Genomic DNA, 27,739 nt, shown 5'->3' on the forward strand with positions numbered 1-27,739 from the left:
ATTACAAGGAACAAGCCAAAAAACAGTTAAACTGCCACAAGATGTAAAACAACTTCATGTTATATTGTTTTTTAAATCAATTCGGCACAATAAACTTTCAACGCATCAGTATAGTTCAAACACAAGCAGCCATATTGTTCTAAACTGGAAAAAGCTCAATATTACCTGATAAGATCAATGACGAAACAAAGAAGGTTGGAGAAAATCGTGACATGGCTGTTGATTGCTAAATTTCAAGACTAAACAGCAGTTGTTTGAAATAGCAAAATCAGCCTAGTAGCTGCAATCAGTCATCAAGCGTGTATTAGAAGTAACCACAAGTAAAAATGGGAGTCATTTCTCTGTTTTTGTAACCTACCTCATTGATGAGAAACTGTAGCTGGATGACAGCCGCTCCACTCTCATGCTGACAGTAACACTCCACACCAGGACGCCCGAACCTGAAAGGCTCTCAGTCAAGGAACGTACAGTTCCAGCAAAGAGATCATCAAAGCAATAGCGCATGTTTCTGTTTGTGCAGAGAAAGCTGGTGTGTTCTGTGTCTGCATGAGAGAAGAAAAAAAAATGGCAAAAAAGAACAAGTGCCTCAGCATTTGAAAGCTCGAGGGTCACGACACCTGATTTAAATGTCATGACATGTGTTCCTGGGTAATTGTTAGGAAGGAAAAGGAAACATCCACAGTGACGTAAATTTTATGGTCTGGTAACAGAGATTCAGCCCATTCCTCCCCTCCAACAAAACTCTTTACAGTGCAAGACTTCCTCCTTACACACATTTCATTTAAAATATTAGCTCATTATGTACCCTACAGATAAAAATCACAGGGATCAGTTTCACCAAGGAGCATTTAATTTTAACCGTACGCTCTCAGTATGTATGCACTGCAAATGTAACTCAGGAAACAGTAAGCCACTTACAGTAGATGACTGCAGTTCTGTAGAAATAGCAATAAATATACAGAATCAACACAAAACAGAGCTACAGTAAGGAACAGACACAGACAGATTGACAGCGAGAAAATGGAAATGTGGGGTCATGAATTCAAGTATAGAGAATATGAATCAGCAGAGAGGAGGTGGATATTATGTGACCAGCTGAGCAAATAAGAGCAGGAAGAAGAAAAAAAAAGAAGAAGAAGAGAAAGGGCACATTTGGATATACTGTACACTGACAATTCTAACAACAGATGCAGAGAGAGAAAATAGACACAACGATGGAAGTTTTTTCCTTTCTTTAAAATAAATAAATAAATAAAGGGGGAAAAGGAAGGAAAGAGCACAAGTCTAGCAAAGAATAGCAAGTTTCCTTTCTCGAGGAGAGTGAGTGGGTGAGCTTACTGATTATTTTTATTCTTCCCATGAGTATCAGCACTAAGGCAGGGGGTGTCAATTTTCATATGGGGGCACATGAAGACACCGCACTCTGGGGATGACACTATCGCTCATCATTAATATGCGAGGGGAGGGGGTTGTGTGTTTTGGCATGTGGCCAGCTACAGTAAATTTCCTGAAGAGCTCGATATTTCTCTTGAATCTACATAGACACAAGAAGCAGGATGATTCAAAGGCAGAGAGAGAAATGTTGGTTCAACAGTGGTAGCGGCAGCAACAACAAACAAGAAGAAGCTTATCTCACCTGAATGCAAACACCAATAATCAAGTCCCACTCAACACAGTGCGCCATGTGCCATAAGCCCTAAACATAGGTATATCTTATCAAAGTATTTTACAGGTGATCATAACACCTACGAAGCCTTTAACGCAGCTAGCATTCACCCAGCTATGTTAGGCTTTTCGTTTCCTCCACATTTATTCTTCTTTTGGCCTCAATACACAGGAAGGTATATATAAATACACTACAGTATATATTTATCTGAACTCTATTCGTATTTTTGGTCATTTAGTCCTTTGTATTTAGTCATCTGTAGCTATGTTGACAACAAGGTGTTGTCTGATAGCATGGACAAGGCTATGCCTAAACCAGCTCGAGTCAGTATGTTTTATATTGATCTTATTATTATTATGTGTAAATCACAAGGTTCGCTCATAGCAAAGAATCCACAGAGAACTGTTGCATCATTAACCATGGAGCTCTCATTAGGCAGCAGCAGGTAGCCAGTTTTAGCTTTTAGCAACTCAATAACCGGATATTTTCATCAAGAGCTGGTTGAATCTGTATGGGACTGTGAAGAATTTCCACTCATTTGAATCCCTGTTTTACCCTGAACAGGATTATGTCTAAGGTAATGAAAGCCCTAGGACCCCTTGACAGTTTTTCTAAATATTCTAATTTAATTCAGCGTTTATTTTGGTTGCTCATGTTGAATGGTTTTGCACACTGTCCTACTATGGACCCAGTGACACCTCTTTTTCAGTAATGTTTTTGTTGTAAAGCACTTTGTGATATTTATCTTGGACGGTGCTACAGAAAGAAAAAATATTGGGGCAAAGTCTCAACAAATACCTGACAGGGAATTTACCTGGTAAAACAGGTTGTTATAGAACAGAGTTTTAATTGCTGAAAGGGGGTTTTGTTTGGTTTTTATTTCAAATCCAGTTGTAACCTCAATATTTGTACTGAATAATTTTACTTTTACATCTAGAATTTCTTTTATACCTGGTGTTGTTACTCAACATAATCTGTAATTTAAAAACTGCATTCTTCTTCTTGAGTTTGCCAAATTGGTTTCATATGAAAAAATGACATACCAGCAGCTAGCTCTCTGTTTCTTAAGGAGTAGCAAAGTGACTGAAGACTACACACACGTAAGCTAACCTATTTATTTAGAAATACAATGTGATACAATGTTTACAATGTGGTTTATCATTTGCAGTGTTGGGAGCAACACATTCCATTTAATCACATTACATTTCTCAGTGATGTAGCAGCATACCATGCCACAGTGATTACATTACATTTACAATTATGCTATCACTTGCGTTACAAAGGTTCAAACAAACAATCTTTTTCTTCTTTTTGTGCAATTGTGCTGCAATCGGCTGATTTTACAAAATAGTGGGGCAATCTACCGCTTTTCAGAAGTGGACACATGTGCACTGGGTTTATTTTTATTGCACAAAAAGACAAGACCACATGGCACAAACTGCCCCCAAGCCAGAAATAACTACATTGCACTGCTAGCACAACATTAGCTCTTTGTAAGCATCTGCACAAAAAGCCATAAGCTAGCCAAGAACCCAAAATGATGTTAAAGCTGGGTGCCAACCCCAGCCCAGGACCTAGAGCCTGAACTTCAACCAGGTAGTAAAGGCAGTGATGAGCAGTCAGGCTTGTAGCACTGTAGCGTCCATTTTGACATTTACACGTTTTTACAGTAAAATGCTGTGAAATGGCACGTTGCATAAAACTTTTGTGGTTTTATGGAGAAATGTGGTGCATGTCTACCACTGTGATGGCATTTGTGTGTGGTTACAAAAATGTTCATGAGAAATTTTTAAAAACCACAGACAGGACATAAAGAAGAAGTTTAGTGACTGCAAAACTCCTCAGACAGTATTGAGTTTGGGGCTACAAATGAAGAAATAAAAAAGAGAATAATGAATATAACAGAGGGCCAGAGAGCTCATCAGCATGCACCAAACCTTTTACACCCAGTGGATGAGAGTCTCAGTGCTCTCTCCACTTGACCTAGTGTGCCTTCTTTCCTCTAGCATACCGCTACTAGCTAACCTGTCACAGGGTAATGTAAGCCAAATGTGCAAGTAAGGGGGGAGAGAATGATTATAAATATATGAATGTTGTGTTCATATTACATAAGTGTTTTTTTCATTACACATCACCCAACTTTTTTTGGAACTGAGGCAGTACTTTGCACGGCTAATGTAGCTAATGTCACCATTAGTTTTGATCGTGTGTACAGAGTTTAGTCCAACTTGTTTTAAAGGGAAAATAATTTAGAAATTGTGCCTCAACTTTGAGAATTTCGATACGAATACGATTGCGTTGTATGGCATAGCAACTGCAGTCTCTCTACTTCTAGGTCTGATTCTGATCTAGAACATTCAAAAATACAATAAATAGTACAGTCTACAATAAACAGCACAGTTGAAATAAAAGGGGCTTATACTATGAAGTAGTGCAGGAATTTATATATCTACAACAGTGATAAAAACCAAGAAAAGTAAAAAGGAAGTTAGTTAAAAGTAGTAAAAGTAAGACTGAAGACTGACATTGTGGAAGACAGAAGTGCAAATTGCATTAATAAATATTAGATCAGAGCAGACTAGGCTTAGAAAAGGCTTGACAGGACAAGGGCAAAGACAGAATATTTCAGACAGAGAAAAAAAGATGTGCCGCTCAGTTTTTTTTATATTTAAGCATGTAAAACAATTCTAGCAGACCTCTAAAATAAAAAAAGAAAATGATATTATTGGCCTGTAAATGATAACAAGGATTTTTTGTTTCAACAAAACTCAAAGTAAACGGCAATACAATTGTTCTTAACCATCAGGTCACAAAGTGGAGCTAAATCAGCCTGCATGACATCACCTTATGAAATCACTCTGGGTTTTTTTCAGAGGGGGGGGTTTAAAGAACCATTTTTGGATAATTAGTGCGAAAGTGGCCCTTGTACACATTTTGTCTTTCATCTCTTTGCAGAAAGCTGCCGAGCAAACAAGCAGAAGGGCCGGCTTGCTGTTAGTTAAGATGGTTTGGACCCAGAGACAGTGCAGACCATCTAAGTCAAAGTGGCTTAATTGAAAACTCTGTCTGAATGTTGCCTGGCAACCAAATCTTCCTCTCTGTAAAAGAGAGGAAAGGATTTAAGGTTGTGCTTTTTAAACTGCTCTTATTGCTTTCTCTCTGAAGGAAGGCAGCCATCCCACATGTACGATATCATGAAGCGAACACACAAACACGCACACACACACACAGCCTGGGGATGTGATCAGGAAAACATCCTGCCGCAAAATATGTTGAAAACACTGGCTTTTTAAAAATTGTTTCAGTGAGTGTCGCTCACTTTTGGTCATACCCTCAACAAGAGGGTATGACCAAAAGAAACTGGTCATAGACTGAATTTCCTCATGTGTAGTTCAGTTTGAGTTTACCTCTGCTCTGTGTTTCTCAATTGGCATGCACCAATTCCCTCGGCATCCAATCAAGAGTAACCAAAACTGTCAAAAGTGCCCTGTTTCCTCTTTTTATGTGTTATATTGTTGTTGTGTCTCTTCAGGCAAATAGAGGAACTGCAGGACAAAAATCAACATTTTCTTTTTACCATTTGCTGACATTTCAAAGAACTAATGATTAATTAAGGAACAACAAGAGTCAATAAATCACTAAACAGGCCAACAAGCAATTCATTAAACAAAAGCAGCTATATAAAAATGTTTTGTACAGGTTATTATTGAATGCCCTTTCTGCTGATCTCAATATCTGATTAAATCTTTATCCAGTAAAAGAAAGCTTCTACTTGTGTTTTTGTAAACCTCTGGGCCGAGTAAATGTTTTCTTATGCTTTGTCAAAATGACTTTCCTATAAAAATACAAATTCTCTCTGGCAGTGTGTTTGTGCTGCAATTTCATGGCAGGGTGGGAAAAAAACAACAACACAGCTTTCAATTCCTGTGAATTGTTTTCACATCACTGACTTTTAACCTGTTATAACAACACTGACCGAATATTTTAGCAGATGAAGAATGAGGAAGACAAATTAGAGACAAAGACAAAGTTTCTATAATGACCATGCTTTTCTGTATCGCTTGATGTACAACCACGATTCCAAAAAAGTGCAAACACTGTAAAAAGAAAATAAAAGCAATAGAACATAGAAAACGCATCAAGTGCTTGAGCTGATGTGAAGATGGCACAGGTTCACCAATTGGGGGAAAGAACTGCATCTACAAACTGTGAAACGATTTCTGAACAATGTTCCTCAACATAAAATTGCGAAGACTTTGAATATGACTGTGCCTTCCACAAATGCAGGTTAACATTTATCATCCAAAGAAGAAACCATATGTGAATATGATTTAGAAATAGTGGCATCTTCTGCTGGCTGAAGTTCATTAACATGGACTAGCCCAGGACTGTTGAGCAGCTAGAGTCCTGTATCAGACAGCGAGGGAGCAACGTTACCGTCCCAAAAGTCCAGCAGCTGATCTCCACAATCCCTGCCCATTTATGGACTGTTGTTAAAAGAAAAGCTACACAGTGGTAAATACAGCCTGTGTTGCCGTCGTCAAGTTTAAAATGAGCTAATATTTTTCATTAAATAGTAAAATGTCACCGTTTAAACATTTAATTTGCTTTCTATGTTCTATTGTAAATAAACTTGGTTGTATGAGATTTACAAATGGTCGCATTCTGCGTTTATTTACATTTTGCACAATGTTCAAACTTTTTATAAACTGGGTTAGTACACAGAATAAAGCGAATGTATTTTACCTCTAATATTTTCTCAGAGGAAAGCATTTTAGTTACTCACAGTCCAGTACTGGTTGCATTACTGAAAACAGAATAAGAATATTACATAATCACAATGATATTCACCACTTTGCAAATAAAAAGTCCGGGACAAGTCAGTTGTATTTTTTTCATTAAACAAACATGCTTCAAGCTGTCTCAGCTCGATGCACATGGGACAGGCTCAGTAGGAGCCGTGTCGCAGTTGTCGACAAGAGCGGTCCTCATTCATTTTTACTCGAGCGAGCTCTATCTCAGTTTACGTCCCACCCACTGCACCGACTCTAAAAGTGGACCTCAGGCAGCGATAGCAGCGAGACAAGTCAGGAAGACAGAGAGCAAAAGCAGAAAGTGGGTCAGCGTCCCGTCTTGTCAAGCCTAATGAAAGTTTCCTGAGCTATTCTCGAAGTCAAAGATGACTGACAATTCGCTTTTTTATTGCTCTTCTTATATTTATCTTTGTCAAAGCCACAGGCAATTTTTCTGACAAATAAAGGTGAGTCAGTGGGAATTTGGTAACGGAAAAACGGTCATAAGGAGGACTGGCTGTGGGAAACAGACTATGGTATGGAGCTTAGCTTATCTTGATAAGTGGAACTGAACAGGGATGAGCCTGTGTGTCATACAAGACAGTAATCTTTGTTAGCCTTTCTGCTCACATCAAACATGAACTCACTGTGCATGGTATGTTTTTGAGAGGAATAGCAAGCCACATCAAGGGGGTGCAGCTTCTGACGAGAACAGAATAAAGAGGGTGGACAAAGAGAGAGCAAGAGACATGAATCGGAGTGATGCAAAATAATGAAAAGGCATGATAAAGAAATGAATTTGCAAAACGTGAAACATTAAGAAAAGTGACCATATCAGAGGAGTATACAGTGAAAGCGAAAGATGGGGGGGGGGGGGGGAAAGGGGATTAATGGAGGATACAGAGGAAAAGGAATGAGGGAGAGGCAGTGAAAGAAAGCACCAGAAAGAGCAAGCCTGGGAGCACTGAGTTGCTGTGACGTTGGGCCTGAAGTGACGTCAAAGCTAGCCACTCGTACATCACCCTGCCAAAGAAGAGGCGGGGCCACGGGGCACAGCACTGCTCTGCACTGGACCCAGTGACAGGGATGAGGTGATGGAAGTTGGGAGGCAGAAAATGCAAGGAACAGAGTGAAGGCGAAGCGAAAACAGTGGGGGGAAAAAAATGAAAGACAAACAGAAATAAAAGAATAAGAAGGATAGATGCAGGGGAAATAATACCATAGCAACAGCAAACCAAAGAAACAAACTGAAACAGACAAAAATGTTGCAGAGAAACCCGCCCCGCGGACAAAGGACTCGGCTGCCTCTCCTCACATCATCGGCTCTCATTTAAAGGCAAAATCCTACTGATCGTACATAACGTCGCAGCAGACCTTCACCTCAGTCTGCTAGGTCCCGTGTCACTTATCTCTTGCCCTTCCTCTGGCTGCCCACTGTTGTTAACATCCAATTTAAAAGCTGCTAAAGGAAGCTGTATCTCCTTTTTCTCCATCATGAACAAGCCCTGCGCTGCTATTACCAGACACCTTTGTTAAGTCAACCCATATTGCTTCATGCTGATTTGGCACATCTACAGATATCCTCATGCATTTTTGATAAAGATTATGATTGCATTTAATGGGCACTAAATGCATTTCAATGTATGACTTAATCAATTAATTCTTTTGGTATATTCTAGAGTCCACAGTATATCTCTCAGGGTTAACACATTTTCATGTGCCTTTATAGCACTGTAACACATTCTGTGTGTTCACAAGGACCCTGCTTTATAGTGTTGACATGGTTTTATTAATTTAGGTTTAAAAAAAACAAACATGCAATGGGTAGAGAGAGCAGGGCTGGATTTTATTTATTTGCGGAGCAGCACAGTGCTCAGTAGAACTTAATAGCATCTCAGCTGTAGCGCACACTGCAAGCTACAACAAGCTTCTGGGCACAGGTCTTCACACTGAGCTTTAGAGGTAGAATATTTTAGTACCAAAGAGCCCCCAATGACTTATTTGTGTTCATTTGTTTTCCTTCCGCCTTCCTCTGACACGGCAATCAGGCACAGGACACACCAGTGACAGAGAAAGTGCAAAGATGCTCCAGAAATCACTCTTTTTCCCGACTTTCAGTGTCACGCATGCAAAACAGACAGTTTTGATAGTTAGATAGTTATACCGAAACACAAAAAGCACAAATGCAAAAATCGTATGCAAGCAGCATGCATGTAAAAAATAAATAAATATGCAGAGTTGAGAAAACTGGTGATTTATTTGTTTAACACGCTCCTTGTATAAATAATCCCCCCTGACACATTTGATTTATTATGTAGTCAAACAATTAAACTGTGTTGAGCCACAGTATTTTCCGCTGCCTCAGCTCCCACACACACACGTGCATATATATAACACCCCCTATGTCTATAGATGACATTCCTGTCAATGGCTATTTGCTGAAGAGCACAGCAACATGGCAGTAATCGCCCTCCAGGTTAAAAAAAGAGGCCCGTTTTAGGAATTTAAAGATAGGTAGCTTATTAGGAGCAGTAAGCTGCAGAATGAGTGGTGCACTGGCAGGTCCATTGTGTTTAGAAAAATCATAATTTACCAAGAGTTGCAAAACAATGGGCAAAGAAGAATTACCAGCATTCCAGAAAAGATCACTTTTGACTTGTTCTTTTTTTTAGGACTTGTGTATTGTGTGTTGCACTGAATTAATCTGGCCACCATGCTACTATGCTCATGTGAGCCTTTGGTCTCCTTGAGTGACTTATGAATGCAATGCAATGATGCAGAGGCAAAAATGTTTGTGGCCAATTGTACCAGAATCTCTGTTCCGTTAAGAAATATTAGTCTGGGTCTGAGCCAGTAGGCGATGCAGCCACAGTTATGATTCACAGTAAAAATGCTGTAGGGATAATAGGGATTGTTGGGCTCTGGAGTATGGCCAGTATTAGGGTGTTAATAACCAAGAGTCTCATCTATACCAAGACAAGTCAGCGGTTAGCTACTGTGCATCCACTCAAGAGAAGCAAGAGAAAGAGAGTGAAGAAGAAGAGAAGGAATGAAATTAATCCACTGGCTGTAGAGATTGAAGGTGGGAAAGCGTAAGGGAGGGTGGGAGCGGAGAATCGGCAAGGCCAGAAAGGAAGCAGAGAGCGAAGGGGGTAAACTATGAGAGAATAAACGTTGAGTCAGCGGAACAGCTTGTGGCCGATTGCTGCTGCAAGAACATGCAAAGCAAAAGGGAGAAAACGAGAGATGTGAATGAAGGAGGAAGAGGTGAGATCGAAAGAGACAGGAGAGGAGAAGGGAAATAAAAGAGTGCGACAGAAGAAAGAGGTAAGTGGATGAACAGGAATAGAAATACAGGGATATTTAGTTGTATGACAAGATCAGCTTTTCCTATTCCCTGAGCATTTTGGAAAGAAAGGAAAGATTTTTTAGGTATGCTACTGCAACCGCCAAAAAGTCTAAAAGTCTCATTTAGATGACTCTGACAGCCTGCAGCTTAACAGAAGTCATGAGTTCTGCTGTTGTGATTGCAATGCAAAGCCAGTTAAAGGATTACGCTCCAACAGGCAATGGAGCTCAACACAACAGGGAGTGTGTGTGGATATTGGCACTGATTCCTTCTGATTTGGAGCCCCTTAGTGCTAAATTGATTACATTTAACTAGATCTGGTTTTTAATTTGATTCATTTACATTTTTGGTGTTTTCAGTTATGCCACACAAAGTGGGATAACGCAGTTTTACCATGCATGAACTGTCAGAACCAGATGTTTCTGAATATTCGCTTTAAGGACAAATATGCCAGAAACTGAAGGGCTGAGGACTCGTCCACCTGCAATGTCTGTGCTGCCTATATAACGGTGGGGTTTAAAATGTAATAGTAATGCCAGCGAGTAACATCAGAATAGAAAGAGTCATATTTTCAGTGTATTTAATAGCAATCAGACAATCCCACATAGTAGATTATCCTAATTTTCCATATGATCGGATTTCACAGGAAATCCAATCGCATCATAAAGTAAATAACACCATTGTATAACCCTTCCAGCGCAACATGAACCGTGTGATTAGTTGTAACAACATCAAAATGCATTTTTAAGGTCACAGACGTTTGTAATCAGAAAACAGGATGGCGGACTGACATCCCGAAAGAACCATCAAAGTCGTCAAGCAAGCACCTTCACAGCTAATGTCATGTGACCACGTGGGGAGCTTGATCATTCGTGATTATAGCCCAAAGGATGGTCCCATCTTTCGGCCAGATTGCGCACTGCTAGCAACAAGCAGTGGACAAGAAAAATTAAGTTTAGTGTACAATTTAAATCAGATGGAGATCACCAAGAATTCACAGGCCTCCTATGAGATCCCTCCCTGAGCCTGGTTCTGCCGGAGGTTTCTTCCTGTTAAAAGGGAGTTTTTCCTTCCCACTGTCGCCAAATTGCTTGCTCATAGGGGTCATACGATTGTTGTTTTTTTCCTCTGTATCTATTATTGTACGATCTACTGTGCAATATAAAGCGCCTTGGGGCGACTGCTGTTGTGATTTGGCGCTATATAAATAAAACTGAATTGAATTGAATATGAGATGTATTATTTACTATATGACATTCTGGAACTTACGATAACCACACTGTAATGCCTCGATTTCCAAGAAAAGGACATTTTGCATATTCCACATCATTTAGCTCTAAATGAACCATTTACAAATATTCAGTGGGTACACAAGGCTAGTATTTCATGCAAATACATGTTCACTCAAAAAGGTGCTGAGACTGAAAAGATTTGTATCTTTAAAATAAAAATTGTAATAATTAAAAATGTATTATTTTTGTTTAGACCTAAAGAAATGCAGCCAGATTGCTGTGCAGAATAAAGAGGTTCCTGCAAAAAGAACCTTTTAGATTCTTGTTCAGTTCTGGTTCACGTTCTGTAAAATATTTAAGAGAGATCATTGGCTTTGGCAGAGGATTGTGCTCTTCAGATGCCCTTCTTATTTCATATGTGACAAGAGAAATATTTGATAAAAATTAAAAATGAATCACACAACCCCCTTATCTCCAAAGGGATACTTGCAATTCCTTTGCACACAGAGCTTATTTCTATTTCTTCTGCCACACATTCGGTATACCGTGGTCAATGAATTGCACAAAATGAGCATTATCAATATGAAAACTGTGTTCAATTCATAAGCTCATATCAGATAGGCCACCCAATTGGGTATTGAATTCAGGAAGGGCTGTGGAGAGGAAGAATAAAAAATCTCCTTAACATCTGGGCAATTTTACCCAGTAAACATAAGGTTTCATAATAAAACACGACTGTTATTGAATATAGTGAATGAAGAGAGTGAGGAGGCATCTAAAAGGCAGATCCAGTTGAAATGCTTAAAGTGTGTGAATAAGATACACGTGTAATAATTTTCTCTCTGTCACACAACTGAGAGATTGAAGACTGGGGAAAAAAGACAGCGGGGAAATAAAAGTGGCTTTTAAAGACAAAACCTCGAGTGGAGATTGAGAAAGGCACCGGGGAGAATTATTGAAGGAAAAAACATGGCTGGAACGTATAAAGATAGAAAGGAAGGAGAAAGAGAGGGAAAGGGAGAAGAGGAGGAAGACACAAACATCTGCAGGACTAACTCGGTGACTGGTTTTTCCTGCTGTCTATGAATAATGGATGTGGCGAAAAGGAGCCAGTATATGCATTTAGATAGCCTCATGTATTATCCTTTCAGAGTAGTTGGGAAGAAAATGTTTTATTAGAATTTAAATCAATGCCAAATTAACCTTAAACACATTCACGTGGCAACATCGGGATACAAGTTTCAACAGCAATAAAATGCACCTGGAGACCTCGTTTATTCTGCTCTGAACGGGACTGCGTGGAGGGGAAAGTGTGCTGTTTTCTGCTGTATTAACTCGAATAAAAACTAGCCACTAATTTCAAGCCAGGTTTGGGTGTGGGTGGTTGTCACGAACAAATACAGATAAGCTAAGGAAGAAATATAATATATAATGCAAGCCCTTTTACAAAATCCAGTATTTCTGTCCACTGAAATTTTTAAAAAATGCTTACGTTTCTTACTTCCAACCAATGTTTTTTTCTTAGCTGCTTTTCGAGCTATGGTATGTGAAGTTCCTTGGACGTTTCAAAACTAATGTTTGAAAGATGGTGCTTAGTTTTCAACTAATCACAGATAGCTAGGAGACACTGGAGAACTTAGTACTCGAGAGTTAAGGTGAGAGGCAAGACAGCTTGTCGCAGTGAGAGTCTCACATCCACAACTACAGTTAATTTAGATTTTTGTGTAACAACCACATTTTTGGACTGTGGGAAAAAATCGCTGCAACTGCACCAAACACAGCACGCCCCTGCAATAACCTTACAGGGCAAATGATGCCTCTGATATCATCCTGCTTCAAATAAAGGTCTGTTACATGCTGCGGTTGAGGCATGCACTCCCCCCAGCACTGATATCAAGAAAATCTTTCAAAGGTAGGATCATGGGAGATTAGTAAAGATTGGCCACTAATGTGTTTCTGTGTGCCAACCGATGCAGAGCCAGATTGTGCTCTCAAGGTCATGGACCTGTGAGCTGCAAGTAAAGCAAAAATCGCTGTATTGCTAGACACGCAGCAGTATCTGATTGATAATATATACGCATGCACACCTCAGCAATTATATATGTAAAGAATTGATCATTAAAAAGAAAAATATGAAGAAGAAATGATGTTATCATCATCGGTTTGATGACTGAAATGACGAGAATGGAATCCATAGATTTACTCGGGCTGATGAATCGAGGTATTCGTACCACACTCCCTGCTGGCAATAATTCTGTTGTGTCTGGTTTAGGACTAATTAGGCATCGTTGGTACACTGTATGGTTGTCAGTTTGCCCGTAGCACAGCGGAGAAGGGCATCTTGCCAAGTGTCACGCAGCATATAAAATATTAATCTGAGTGCTGTCCTTTGCTCTTTGATTAATGCGAGACAGAAGGCCAAGTATTCGCAGCACTTAACCGGAGTCTACCGGTGAACTTGCACGCATGCACGCATACACTGAGGCAGCAGGGTGCCACAGCCGGTAATGAAGGTGTCCTTCAACTTGAGGACAAAGGTTTAAGGTTTCCGATGTGAGCAGCCAACTGCCCTGCTGAAGTATCGTTGAGCAAAAAGCTGAATTCTTCACTTCTCTGCGGTACTATTCAGCAAAGACCTGGCTCCCTCCCCACAAAGACAAAGACATGCAAAGGAGGTGAAATGGTGATTGTAGTTTGGATCTAGGTGTGAACGTGAGTACGATTGTCTATGTCTGTGTTAGCCCTGGCAATCTGACCAAGCGTCCCCTGCTTCTCGCCCTGTTTCAGCTAGGACACCGCTTAAGGAGACTGCTGTTGTGATCTCAGAAAGGCAACCCACTCTCTCTCTCTCTGGGTGTCCATGCTGCCTCGGTAGTGCCGGGGATGTGCTGGTTTTGTTTCCGGGTCTTCCGGTGGTGCATTCTTTTTAACCATTTGTTATTTACTTCATTTCTGATTAGTCATTCAAGGCATTTTCTAAGGAAACAAAATGTATTTCCAAGGTTGGTCCACCACATTTGGTATAGCAACTAATATAATAGAGAGGTTCACTGGTATCATGATGATTTCTGGGCACCTTTATCAATGTCAATAAGATCAACTATATTTGTATAAAATTTAAAAAATCAATAAAGTTTCAATTTAAGATTTAATTCACACTGCTAGCTGACCAAAACAGCCTAAACGCTTTAAAATCCCTGACCAGGCAAAGCTGTTATAAAATGCACTGATGGATGGATGAGTGTACATTTTAATACCTGTAAGTGCAGCTGTGGATTAATTCAGGAGATGCATTCAATTGGATTAAGCAATTCGGGGCACCGAAAAGGAAGATATTCTCACTGAATGACCGGATTAAAAAGAGAAGAATGCATATTCACACAGGCAAATGCGCCATGCACTTAATTAAACAGCAGCGCTTTGATGACTCACATGTCCATCTGTGCAATATAAAAATATGTGCCTCCGACTGCAGCACAAACACTACAGTACATGTTTGTATGCCATCTCCTTCATGCAGCGCAGTTATAGTCTCCCTGAGCTTCTTCCAGGGATTATAACAGGCAGGTTAGGGGGAAAAAAACGGAGAGAGTCAGGCGAACACAGTCACATCACACAGCACATACAGGCTTTCAGGGATGGATTTGAAGTGAGTGCATGGTACAACAAAGACAGCTGCATAAGTCGACAGAATCGTTGCTGTTTATGAATGTGCGCGTGTCGGTGGGTGTTTATAGACATGTGCCGCGCTTTGTGGAGGGCGCCCAGGCCGTGACATTTCCCGTTTTGCCACTGAGTTTTGGGCAAAGTGTATACAGCGTGGGAAAGACAGGAAAAAGAGCAACAGAGTGAGAGCACAAAAAAAGAAAGCACGTCTTCCTCGCTCTGCTGCTAATCCCCTCTGTCGCCTCTCCGCCTCTCTTGCTCGTACCATTGCTGTCATTTTTATCTCTATCGCCTTTCCGTCTGATGTGTCTTTCAACTTACTCCCCCCCTCTCTGCTATTCCAATACTCCTCCAAGTTGCCCATAGCCCAACTAAAATATGCATTTACACACACACAAGCTGTGATGTGTAGTGTTTTGAAACTAGGACAATGGATGTCTGTGTGAATGTGTAATGCATGCGTGTCTGTTTGCACATATTTTACCAGAGCGTCTGTCTCTCTCTCTTATGCAGTTTTTCAAACTCGAAGTATGGCTGTAGATGCACCAACCAGGCAAAGCATGTTACAAATAAATAAACAACCTTTTATGAAGTCTAGTATAATCCGTTATTTGAACAGATTTTTGTTCTTCGGGTTCCTCATCTTACTATTTATGTTTGAAACTAAATTAATCTCAAGTAGGTGCTTTTTTAGACTTTGAGTCAAGATTGGGTTTCAACACACACACACACACACACACACACACACACACACACACACACACACACACACACACACACACACACACACACACACGTTGCATTGTATACAATAGGCATCGGTACAAAATACTGCAAGTGCAAGAATACTACCATCATCGCCTGCTTGTGGTTTCTCCCTGCATTTAGTAACATCTTTACAAAGCCAAACGCTGCTGTTTGGATCAAGGTCAAATAACTGACTCAGCTAGTCAAGGATTCCCTGCTTATTCACCTTGAAAAGCTCTTTGGTTGCTTTGGCCTTATGATTAGGATCTTGAATAAAATGCTGTCCAAAGAGTTCTGGTGCAACTAAATGAATCCTCACAAGCAGAATTCTCCTGCACCTCAGAGTTCATTGTCTTTTTCTTCAATAAAGGCATCATTACATTTTTATTAAGTTTTTTGAGCTGTTCCTTTTGTTTTTCCATTATACTGACAGATTTACACTCGATCTTATATTCTTCTGGTTTTGGTGATCCTTAGTTTTTAAGGATCATTTGTGTCTAGCTGCTTTGTATATTAACATGGCCGTAGGTTTCTATTGGCATTTATTATACTCTATTTGTAGTTAGTTTATATTCTAGTTAATCTTTTAGGTGATATGTAGTTATTGTTTGTGGTCCCTGTCTGTCTACACTCTCTGTGCCTTGTCTCTGTAGTTGTCTGGTTTTCCTGTTGTGTAAAGTGAGTCTTGTTCTCTTTTAGTAACGTCTCTGCATTTACTTCTTCCCTGCGTCAGGTTTGTATGTCTTAAGTCTAGGTCACCGTCTCACCGTTTCCTGTTTTACTTTGATAGTCCCTTGTCTTACGTGTGTTATGTTCAGTTTTGCTTCCCTAGGTTCACTAATTGGATTCAGCTTCCTGGGTGTTTTGTATTTTTTTTTTGTTTGTGAGTATTAGGAACAAAGCTACCCTTTATGTTTATGTTTAGTCATGTCTGAACAGTGCAGATTTAATACTAAACTGGAGTAAATCTTCTTTATTCAGAATAGCTGGTGGAAAATATAAGACACAAGGGGAAAAAATGGTGGTTTGAATGTTTGTGAGAAAGTTAATGTACAGACAATATAAAGTCAAACTAAATATATGAGTCGAGGCATCATCGTACGTCTAAGTAGTGTTTGACTGTGATTTCAGCACAGTCCAGGTGTGGTACCGGCATTTCATGAAACAAGATCTCATGTCTCATTTTGTGTGTATTCTAATGGTTCTAGCGAACATTAAAATAAAATGATTTTAAAAAAAGGGAAATTCTTTGTAAAATATCCGGTTGCAGGTTGTTTGTTTCCACTTTTATTTTGGATCGTCATTTTAAAGGCTTGCCAAATCCTCAAATTAATTTTGGAAGAAGCGCAGGCATGATGAAAGCATTATTGGAGAGACCTCTGGGAATCTGAGCCCAATAGAGCTTATTCAAAAATGATTCAGGGACTCTGTCTGAAGCCCAGAGCTGCTGCATCACATTAGTCCCACTGTTAGCTGGTACACAAGCAGAAATGCAGACACTCATATACTAACTCACACATGCTATATGCTGATAGACCCTTACACACACACACACTGAACCAGCAGTTCTCCTTATAATGGCAGTAAAGACACCTCATGCATGCAGAATGCACCAGCTGTACACACACCCATGAACTCTCATAAAGGACAGCCATTTACATACATTAAATGCATATACTTAAAGAGCACAGTCTAATACAATGGCCTCAGCCATTAAAAATGCATTATACTGCAGCAACAGTTTCTAAAAATGACCACCTGGGCAAGCTGCTGCAACAAGGATCAGCCTGAGAGTGAGATGAAACCTAACAATACTCTTCTTTAAAGGATTCAGTTTTGTTTGCATTTAAACTGGTGATGCAACCGTCAGTGAAGTAGTTAACTGCATTCATTATCTGTCTGGATGCTAATATTTTGAGGTCTGCCGCAAAGGTTAATGCACTCACCATTGTTACCCCCCCGCCTCATCGTGTTATTGGCAATCATCAACGCCCACTTTTAATGTGAAAGCAAAAGCACTGCCAAGCGCCAGACAGGAGGAGAAATAAGGCCAATAGACCCCAGTCGAGGCTTAATGGGGGCCTAGCGGCGTGGCTTACTGAGACCTCTCCTACCGCTTGTTCATCGCTCACACCTCCTGGTCGCCTGAGAGACGGAGGGGGCTTCTGGCTTATCAAACAAATTAGCTGCTTCATCACAGGGATGAAAGTGGCGATACACAAGCTGTGAAGCTGTCCTTTTCTTTCACGGGCAGTCCTTGCTCGAATACAGTCAAACAGAGAAACGATGCTCTGTTTGACGGAGGCCGGCGGATCTACAGTGCACTGCGTGGTGAGTAAGAAGCGATGGGTCTCCCAGCCCTCTAGGGGTCTGACACTTCAACCTGCTGTCACAGCAGACAAATGGCCAAAGTGCGGTGGCTTCTGCTTGGACAGAGGTCTGATTACAGTTAGATCAGAAGCCAATTTTTTGCCCTTCCAATCTCTGCAAACCCCACCCACACAGCACCACAGTTCTGAGTCACAGAGCTGAATGGCTGCAACCACTATGGCTAGCGTCCATATGCATACACTCCTACAGTACACTTTATCTCCCTCTAATTTCTCATCCTCCTCTTCACTTTTCTAAACTTAGATGCAACTTCGTCAGTCTGCAGTGAGATCATCCCTCTGCTCTTCCTGTTGATTGTCATCTTGTCTCCTATAGCTGTAGGGCTTGCAGCCTGCTTGTGCTGCAATGAATGACAATCCAAGGACACATCTGCACCACTTTTAGGTATTTATGTCTTGACAGCTTTGCGTCATGTTGATGTTATCCCAGAAGTCTCCATCCTTGTGAAAAACAAAAAGAATCCCAGTATACGTCCCCTCATATGGAGTCTGCCAACTCCCAGCTGGATGATGCTACAGCAGACAGACACATAGACATATAGCTCTTTGTCTCTGGACAAACACGTCTAGAATTTTGTCCTTATTTTCCCCCGTCAGCCCTCCTCCACATACATCCCCTCGGGTCCTGAGATGTGCATCTCAACATCCTTGCCCAACCACCCCCCATCATTTCCACATTTTATAGGACAATATCTTCCACGCTGTGCACATATCAGACAAAAGTGCAGCCCGATGGCCAGTCACGTGCCACAGAGAGACAAACATCTTGGTCGTTAGCATACTCTTATGGACTTAAATATAGGCCTGTCACACTTAGCAACAGGCTGAGAGCTGAGTGGGGAGGGGGGCCTGTGCACATGCCAGCCATGTGGCAGAGCATTAAAGCCTGAGTCATCGCGTCATGTGACATGCGTGTCTTGCCTGCAGGCACTCGGCAGGACTGCATACTAAAGAGCAGCCTAGAGAAGCAACAGGGGGATAAATACCATTGCAGCTACCAGCGGAGGAAGGCGAACGTCGGGATTTGCGGAGCTCTTATTGACAGACAAAGACTGTGCCAAGTCCAGGCTCGCAGTCTCAGTCGGCTAAAGTTTAGGACATTGGCTTTACTCAAGCAAACTCCATTACAAAATGCCATTTATTTAGGCTGGCAGCAGTGAGGCTTAAGTCACTGATCGGACATTTAGAGCCTTTTCTCTCGAGCTGGGGAAAATTTCAAACATTTGTTTGCAATGTCACTGTCAGCATAAGGAAGAGACATAGAAGCCATCCAGTGCTCTCAGTCGAGGGAGGTGAAATAAATCAATGTCCCAGTGCATGAATCTGCGATCAAACTAAGTTTGGCCAGTTCGTATGGAATAGATTATAATGTAAATGTAGGGCAAGTACAGAAAAATAAAACACAGAGCTCACTTCAGCAGGGCATGGGGACCGACAATAATATCTTCCTCCCAAATAAGAAAGCTAGACTCAGGGCTAAAAGGTGGATTTAAATTCAGGGAGGGGCTTTTGAAATGTTAGCAACAGCAATGACAGGCACTCCAAGCACTGTGAAAGGCCTATACCAGTCGAATTACCTAAAAGTGAGAGGCCACATATATCACAGCCTCCTACACTCAACTGCAATTTCCACTGTTGCAAAAGCAGCCGTGGAAATCAGAAAGATTTGAAATTCATATTGTTTAAATTGAGAGTAAATAGGATTTGTTTGTCTACTTGGATGCTTTCAGACAGACTGAAGACCTTGGTGACACATAACTGAAGTCAGCGGCAACAGCAAGCTGTAAGAGTGCACTTTCTGCTTTTATAAATGTACATGGTTATGTTTTAACTTTTCCATCGCTGCCCCCTTTGTGACCATGGAAACCACAGAAGCTGCAGGACAATACAGGGACTCATTTTGCAGATGGGCTAATGAAGCCTTTTCTCATATAAAAGTAAGACATTTGAGGGGTTTTTTTTTTAATTATTTCCTTTTTTCCCCTTTTTTTGTAGATGCTATTACACTCTGTCCTATCAGGAGATATTAACAACATTAAGTCTTACCAAAGCAAAGCATTTTGTACATGATTCAGCAAAAAAAAAAAAAGGAAGTAAAACACAACCTGTTTGTTTGTTCTAACATCATCTTTCCCCAGACACTGCCCACCAGCTACACTTTATTTTATGTCAAATACTTTCTCTTTGACAAATAATGCACAGTGACAGCCATACAAGTGCTGCTATTTTGTTATTGTGGCACAGCTGCCCCTAGTGTGTTTCTTTACTAAGTTTCTAACATGTTACATATACACAAAACATACAATTTCAATTTATGTGTGTAAGGCCAGTGCAGGAGCAGAGCTCTTAAAAAAAAGAACATCTGAGAGGTCGTTCCAGCGTGGTGAGAAATTTTTCTGTTGGACATAGCCATGAGCAGCTTCAGATGACTGTGCAAAGTATTATCTTAAGGTAAGTGTCATACACACTTTGTTCAGCTGGTGTACACTGCTTAACACTGACTATGCAACGCGGAGCATGTGCTACAAGTAGGACCAGATTTATCCTGCTCGAAGGTTTTTGCGGCAGTTAAACGACAAACATCTTAGTTGCAGTTAGTTATATCTTCCATAATATGCTTATGAGCAACATAACCCACATGTCCACACTGGCAGTCTAGGTTTGTTAGCTAGAGCTGACAGAGACGCTAATATTCTACAGCTGGAGCTGATTTAGTTGACTATGTAGAAATTAGCCTTTAGCAAAGAAGATAAAAAGCATGACATAGAAGACTCAGACTCAAATTGCATAATCGTACGTCTTGGACCTAAGCTGTGAAGCAATAAAACTATAGGAAACTTTGTGTGTCTGTCACAACAGATGGTTCATTTGTGTGAACGTTAAGGCCTTGCTGAGGTTAACTACACATAAATATAGAAAAGGCAAGGCAAGGACACCTACCTACTGTACGCATGCAGCTCCGTCTCTGTCTACAAGAGTCTTTATCACACACATACACCCACATCTCAGCGCATAAAAACGCAGTGACAGGCAATTCCTCAAGTTCTGGCGCCTTGGGAACCTTTCTGTCTTTCCTCCTTTGCACACTCGCAAAAGGTTCAAATCTGGTTTTAGCCCTCAGGTTTTGGCTGATTTGCAGCTTTACATGTTTTATGTATTCATGCTTACAGAATCATCAGCTGGCCTCACATTATCTGCAAGTGCCCTTTTGATATCAGGATTTATTTTTAGTCAGTGACTCGAGCTGCCCGTTCTCTGAGGCAGCAAGGCAACCTCAAACCATAACTTTCCCAACACCATGATTTGCACTTAAAAACTGCCTTCAGTCCATGCCAAACATTTCTACCGTTTATGTCGCCAATTCTGTATCTATCTTTGACGTGTCACTCCAAAACACTTTATTCCAAAAGACCTGATTAATCATTTTCATTGGCAAACTGTAGTTTTGTTCTTTCTGGACAACAAAAACTCTTCTTGCCACACTTCCCATTCAGATCAAATGTGTGATATTTCCTGATTTTTTGAACAACAACAGTTGCAAGAGTTACTTAAGATCCTCTGACTACATGTTGGGTTGTTTTAGACTTCTTTTAAAGCAAGTGACGTGCTATTAGAATGACTTTGCTGGAACAGTCGGTCCTGGACACATCGGTAGTGATTTGAAATCTATACCACTTGTTTGAGTGATTTTCCTTACAGGGGAACGATTACTCTCAAGTCATTTGGAAACCTTTTCAAAAATCTTTTCCCTGGCTCACAGCCATCCAGAAGCCTTTTTGTCAGGGCCTTGGAGAGCTCTTGAAGACGTGAGGGTAAAAGAAAGCAAAGCAAACACCCTAGAAGGAAAAGGTTTAAACAAGACTGGGGTTACCTGCCACTCCTAATGGAGATTTTAATCCCTGATATCTAATCTGGAATTTGTGATTCTAATTTTATGATTTTGAAGAGGTGATAAATGTAGCTATGTACTACAAAATGTCATTATGTTTACTTTATCTGTAGGCTGTATTTTAAAGATCAATTTTTTTAAACGTGTGAAAGACACTGGTAATTTTCATGTAATTTAATTAGATTTACATAATAAAACATCATTAACTAACAATCTATCTGTTTCTGGAGCTTGGCATAATGGCCTTTTTACATTTTGCTTTTAATTAATTGGTCATAACCGTTGTGTTGGGGAAACAAAGCACATGTGGCGAACATTAACATGCGCGTCACCTCTCGCAAGATAAGCTCCTGGATGTCTGGGTAAAGCGATTGGAAGAGGAGAGTGTTCCGAAGCCAAATCATAAGGAAACATATGAAACATTAATGCGGAGGCAGCAGCGGCCCTTGAGACAGAGTGGAAGACTGCCTACAGTGGTTGAGAAGAAATAATTGGATGCAGAGAATAAGTAGCAAAATCAGGAGCTTAGATAAAATAAAATACATTTTAAAAGCACAATGCATAACAGAAGAAAATGTAGAAAAGAGTGAGACAAATACTTCACAGTCATTTCAGAGTCGTGGCCCTACGGAGACCCGGAGGTCACGTCAAAGGCAGGGGGAAAAGCAAGATGACAAAATCTTTGTGCTTCACAGCGTTCTGTAAGCCAGTCCCCCTACAAGCACCACAGGGACTGTGCCAACCTGACAGCATAAGTTTGACTCACCCCCACCACAGTTCCACACATTAACAACAATGTCAAGCAAAACCACCGAGTCTCAACCGCTCACGTCATATTGAAACAAGCACCTGAACAAAACACTCGGGTTTTTTTTGCTTATTTTTAGCTCATCAAATGAAGCGTTTTTATCCACTCGAGGAGAAGCCTTTAATTCAGTCCAGTCATTTTGACAGCAAAGCATGTGCGGGACAGTTATGCAGTTACGATTTCTTGCACAAGCTGCTTCTTGCTTTGTGTTATCAGTTCTTTACCGTAGAGAGCAGGCCACAAAGCCATGCTCAGGACACATGTTCACCCTCCCAGACGTGAGGATAAACATGTGTTTACAGACCAGAACAATCCCCTGGCACACACTGTGTGTACTGACGGTAATCGAAGGACATCGCATTCTCATTCAACCTCAAAAATGCCTTTAAATGAATCCCATACTGCGTGTTCTCTGTTGACGTCATGTATGATTTGTTAGATGACAGTGATATTTCAGCGAGACGCCGGATTTCCAGCATGTATGATGAAGTGATATTTATATCCCTTGACAGGGGAGCGCTATCAGCATGCGCCAAAACCTTCTCTTGGAAAGTTGCAAACAACAGCTTGTACTTAACCTACCAAATAATCGGCTATTTATAGGCAAAGGGCAATCTGGAGCTTTTTTTTTTTTAGCTTTGAAAGGAAAGAAACGAACGGTTTACATGATTTCTGAAGCACCAGCATTTAGTCCTCTGGGAGTCAACCAAAGTGCTACGATAATGAAAGCGACAGACTCACAAATGAAATCAATAGGAAGCATAGGGTTACCACAAGTATCATCACTTAATCGGAAGCCATTCACAATGACACCAAACAATCTATTAGAGTGTGCAGGGTATTTACCTTTAATGCTTGACTCTTGATGACAAGGGACCTGCTGTTGTACAGCAACCGGACAGTGGTCAAAGCTCTTGGTTGCAAGGATGCCGTTACATTAAGAGAAGAATATTGACCAGGACTTACACGAGTGCAAATCAATACAATAGGAACATGATCCTCACAAGTGGCCCAGCCAATGCTGAAAATGCAGCTGTGCGAAATAGATCCTGCCGTAAATCACAACATTCCGACAGAGCTGCGGGCTCTGACTGTCACTCACTCGCTAGGCCGAACAGCACAGCGGCGAGTATGTTATCAAGAGTGGCGTGGTTAAAATGGAGCTCACGTCTCAGATCAAAGATTATCAGTATGTTACAAAATGGGTGATATTTTCACAGTTTTGGCCACTGCTTTGGTTATAATAGAACTACAATCACTGAGAATATTGCTAAGACATGGGATGAAAGCAACAATGAAGTTAAATGAAGCGATAAATGAGCAGCAAATTGATTAGACAGCTAAAAAGGGAAAGTGTGAGGGCCTGAAATGCCTTTCTTAATATCTCACTGAACATGGAAACTAACTGTTGGTAAATACCGACATGCTTCCACGCCCTTAAAATTCCTACATACATCTCTAATTTATACAGCAACTCATATGGACTGGTACTTATATAGTTCTTTTCTACTCCAACAGTCCATCGACTGAGCACTCAAAGCACTTTTTAGGAAAACCCATATTCGTCCATCCTCAATTAGATGTCTGTGAAGGTTCTCAGTCATTCAGGTCATCGTAGTCTAAGGAGCTTGGAAAGAAAAGCGTCTTTAAGTTGCTTGAAGACGTTTCGACTCTCATCCAAGAAGCTTCTTCAGTTCTAAAGTCAAATGGTGGGGAGTCCCAGATTTAAGCCCTGTGGGAGGGACCAAACAGCCACTTCATAAACGCACGGCACAACATAGAAGAGCCACCTCCACGGGACAAGACTCGGCTGTCTATCTGCATCTAAAGGACAAAGGTCACTCTTTTGAGGATACCAGTGTTCACATTTCGGACAGATAAGACAGATGGTTTGAAAGAGAAGTGAAAGAGTCCATCTATGTCCACTGTGAACGGCCATTTTTGCACAGAGGCGGTGGCTTACGACACCAACTGTCTGCCATCAATAATCCAGTTTTTGGTTTCCCTTCCCAGACGCCTTAACACCCACTCACATCCTGGGCCATTGACTTCAGGAAATCACATGATAGGGTGGGGCTAGGTTTAACAATGAGCTCACCCGAAACCTCGGCTGATTGTGACCTACACCCGTTGTCACACCTTGGCTCGTGTGATTAGGTAGAGGATCAATAGGGGATCCATTGTACCTCTTGGGGGGACACTCCCACAGGGCTTAAATCTGAGACACCATTTGACCTTAGAACTGAAGAAGCTTCTCGGATGAGAGGTGAAACATCTTCAAGCAACTTAAAGAAGTCCAGACGCTTTTCTTTCCAAGCTCCTTAGACCACATCAATTAAAGTTTTGCAGGCAGGATTAAAAATGTCAATCCAAACTTCCTACTGCGTTTGCTCCACTGTCCTGGAAAATGTTAGCTAACCTTATACGGTAACTAAGGTTCCTTCAGGCTAACATAGGGATTTGCTTAGTACCACTAAGCTCACCTTAGTATGACTTTCTACCCATGTTAAAGTGGTCCGAGAGAAAATCAATCTTTTCATGGTTACTTACAGTTAATAATTACAGCTAACACAGACAGTGTAGCTTCACCTGTCCACAAGCAGTCAGAATAAAGCCGGTCAACATCCAGTACAATAGGTACACTCTCCGAGTGCGTGTGTTCAAATATAAACCTATTTATTCTCTCCAGCCCATGTGACACTGTGTATTTTCATTGAGCCACTCAAGCGTTGTCTCCCGTCTGTTGGGAATAATTAGTGCACAGGTTGGTGACCTCTCAGGCATTGCTACTCTGCATCAAACAGTCAGTACATGTGCATTACTTATAGCTTGGTTTCTTTTCATGCAGTGTACAGACAAAAGAATGAAAAAGTGCACATGCATTAACAACCAGCAGATGTAAAATGTGCCTTTGGTCAAAAGCTTCTAGACAGCACTTATTAAGCAGTCCTTCAAGTTCCCACCTTAAATGTGATGAGTCATGGTAAGTAGGAAGGCCTGTGTGTCTGGATGAACTTTACTTTTAGATGTGCACTTTTCCATTAGTTAACTGGTCAAACGGTTTAAACCATCAAAGCCACATGCCTCTCTTTAATGCGCAGACATACACACACTCATCATCCCTGACAAGGCAGGAGTTAACAGAGCAGAGAGACAAGGAGCAAGAGGAGTAAGAGCTGGAGATAAATGTACACTAAATTATTGAGGAGAAGCAACATGGCAGCACAACTTTAATCACCCTAAACCCGGATCCCATTTGGTGCCTGTCAAGGCTAAAGGACTTAAGCAGAACACGCTGTCAGGATATTGGACAGGGGGAAGCAGCAAAAACACTGTTGCGGTACTGATGCAGCAAAATTTGTTTTCCATTTCTAAGAACCGATAGAACAGAGGACGCTGAGTGCTTTGGGAGGGCATGAAAGATTCAAACCTGGTACATAAGGGGTCTTTGATTAACAGCACTTCAATACAGCGCACAGCCACAAACACATGCCCTCTTTGTTCCGGTAATAGTGTAAAGTTGATGTGCACAGAACTGACATGAAAGCCACATCTTGGAAGTTCCCTTGTGACCTTACCACGGGCTAAACTTTCAAGACTTTTTTTTTTTGACTATATCACACGGTTATATCGACTGGCAGTTTTAAGACTTAATTTCAACAGATTTTCTCTTCTTTCTCTCCCCCAGTCCTTGTTCTACTTGTGTGAAAAGTAAAATGAGGTCCGCTGGGATGAGATACTAATCCCTCTTTATATTCTGTGATACCAAACCACAATCCTTCATCCCCCATATGCTACTGCCAGCTCTCCAGCTAGCCACTGAGAAGGAAACAAACTATACACTTGTAAATTTAGTAACCTTTCCACCAGAGCAGATTATATGAAATGTGAAGAAATACGTACACTGATGTTTAAGTCACCAATATATAAAATATGCATTTCCCTTCTACACTCAGTTGCTTGCAATTAAGAACCTAAATCACACCACAAAAAAGCAAAGAAAAGAAAGTTTTAACAAAACAGATAAAAGACCAAACAACTGAATAAATGGTCTGTGACCTGAAAACAAGCTTTAGCTTTCCCTCCATCTCTAAAGATAGTGCAGCTATGCAGAGAAAAGTAGCCAGAGGATCACTGTAATTATTTGTTAAAGTCGAACTGTACTATGAAAGCAATAATAATAATAACCCAGAACTTATATCACTGGAATCCTCCAAGAGAGTCTCACATATATTGAAATACACGGAAATATTAATAACGTTTCATCGCGAGTTTAATCAAAATAAGAACTTCCCTCGCATACATATGATGAAGCGCTGTAGAGATTGTGAGCTACAACTGAACACTTCCTTTGGTGCATATTATACCAATTAAATTCACGCTTGTATTGCTAAGTAAAAACAATCTGTGTCATTAAGATCACGTCTCAGCAAGATTTTCAAGTGACTGTGGGCAAACGTTGAAGGGTAGCACACTCACTCATTGAATCAGAATCTGCATGCGTGCATGCATGCACGTGCCGTTTCTGCATCCACCAGAGTCTGCTCGCATATACAAATGTTTGCCCTTTTGTGCACGTCACACATTATTTGCATCCGCATCCATTAACATCTGTACAAATCATCTATCATCGTGCGTGTGCATATGTGCAGAGGCACAACTGCATGTTACCTCAGCCACCTCCGGACAGCTATTCTGAAATAATAATTCTGGGGATGAGCGCACGCGCTTCTGTGTGTGTGCCTGTGTGCCTCCATTTGGACGTGTGAGGCCTATGATGTCCTGCGTTTGTCGATGAGATAATCTGGCGGAGCATGGACTGACAATTTGATCTATTGATCTGCGTCTTGCTGGCTCACAGGGAGTCTCTGAGTTATAGCGCTGCCATTTCTCCTGGCCACCATTAGTAAAGAGCGATCTCTCTGGAGAGGTGATGCTGCCACAGTGTTAAACACATTTGCTGCAGACCACCCAGAAATTGAAATACATACAGATGACTCTGGTTCCAGTGTTATCACATTCCAAAACTGTAAATGTTTTCTGTCAGCCGGACACTCAGTTTCTATATACTGTTGCTTTGATGCGCAAAAACAATGTCTGATTAAAATCGTGTTCAGTATTACACGTTCTTGCTGACACAGCATAGAAAATATCTGACCAAAAATGAGCAAAAGATTTTCACAGTTGTTGACAGTTTGA

The 27,739-nt window shown here is 40.9% G+C and overlaps 1 protein-coding gene across 3 annotated transcripts in view; it reads right to left on the bottom strand.

The window, feature by feature from the left end:
* The window catches only part of stxbp5a (syntaxin binding protein 5a (tomosyn)), a 101,347-nt gene that overhangs the window by 67,226 nt on the left and 6,382 nt on the right, over positions 1–27,739 (bottom strand). For all 3 annotated transcript variants that reach the window (XM_026143419.2, XM_026143415.2, XM_026143421.2), the window contains exon 4: positions 359–440. In XM_026143419.2, coding sequence (XP_025999204.1) covers positions 359–440 — 82 coding nt within the window. The remainder of the gene's footprint in view (positions 1–358; positions 441–27,739) is intronic.

The sequence above is a fragment of the Astatotilapia calliptera genome, chromosome 15, assembly GCF_964374335.1.
Source record: "Astatotilapia calliptera chromosome 15, fAstCal68.1, whole genome shotgun sequence".
Classification (NCBI taxonomy): Eukaryota; Metazoa; Chordata; class Actinopteri; order Cichliformes; family Cichlidae; genus Astatotilapia; species Astatotilapia calliptera.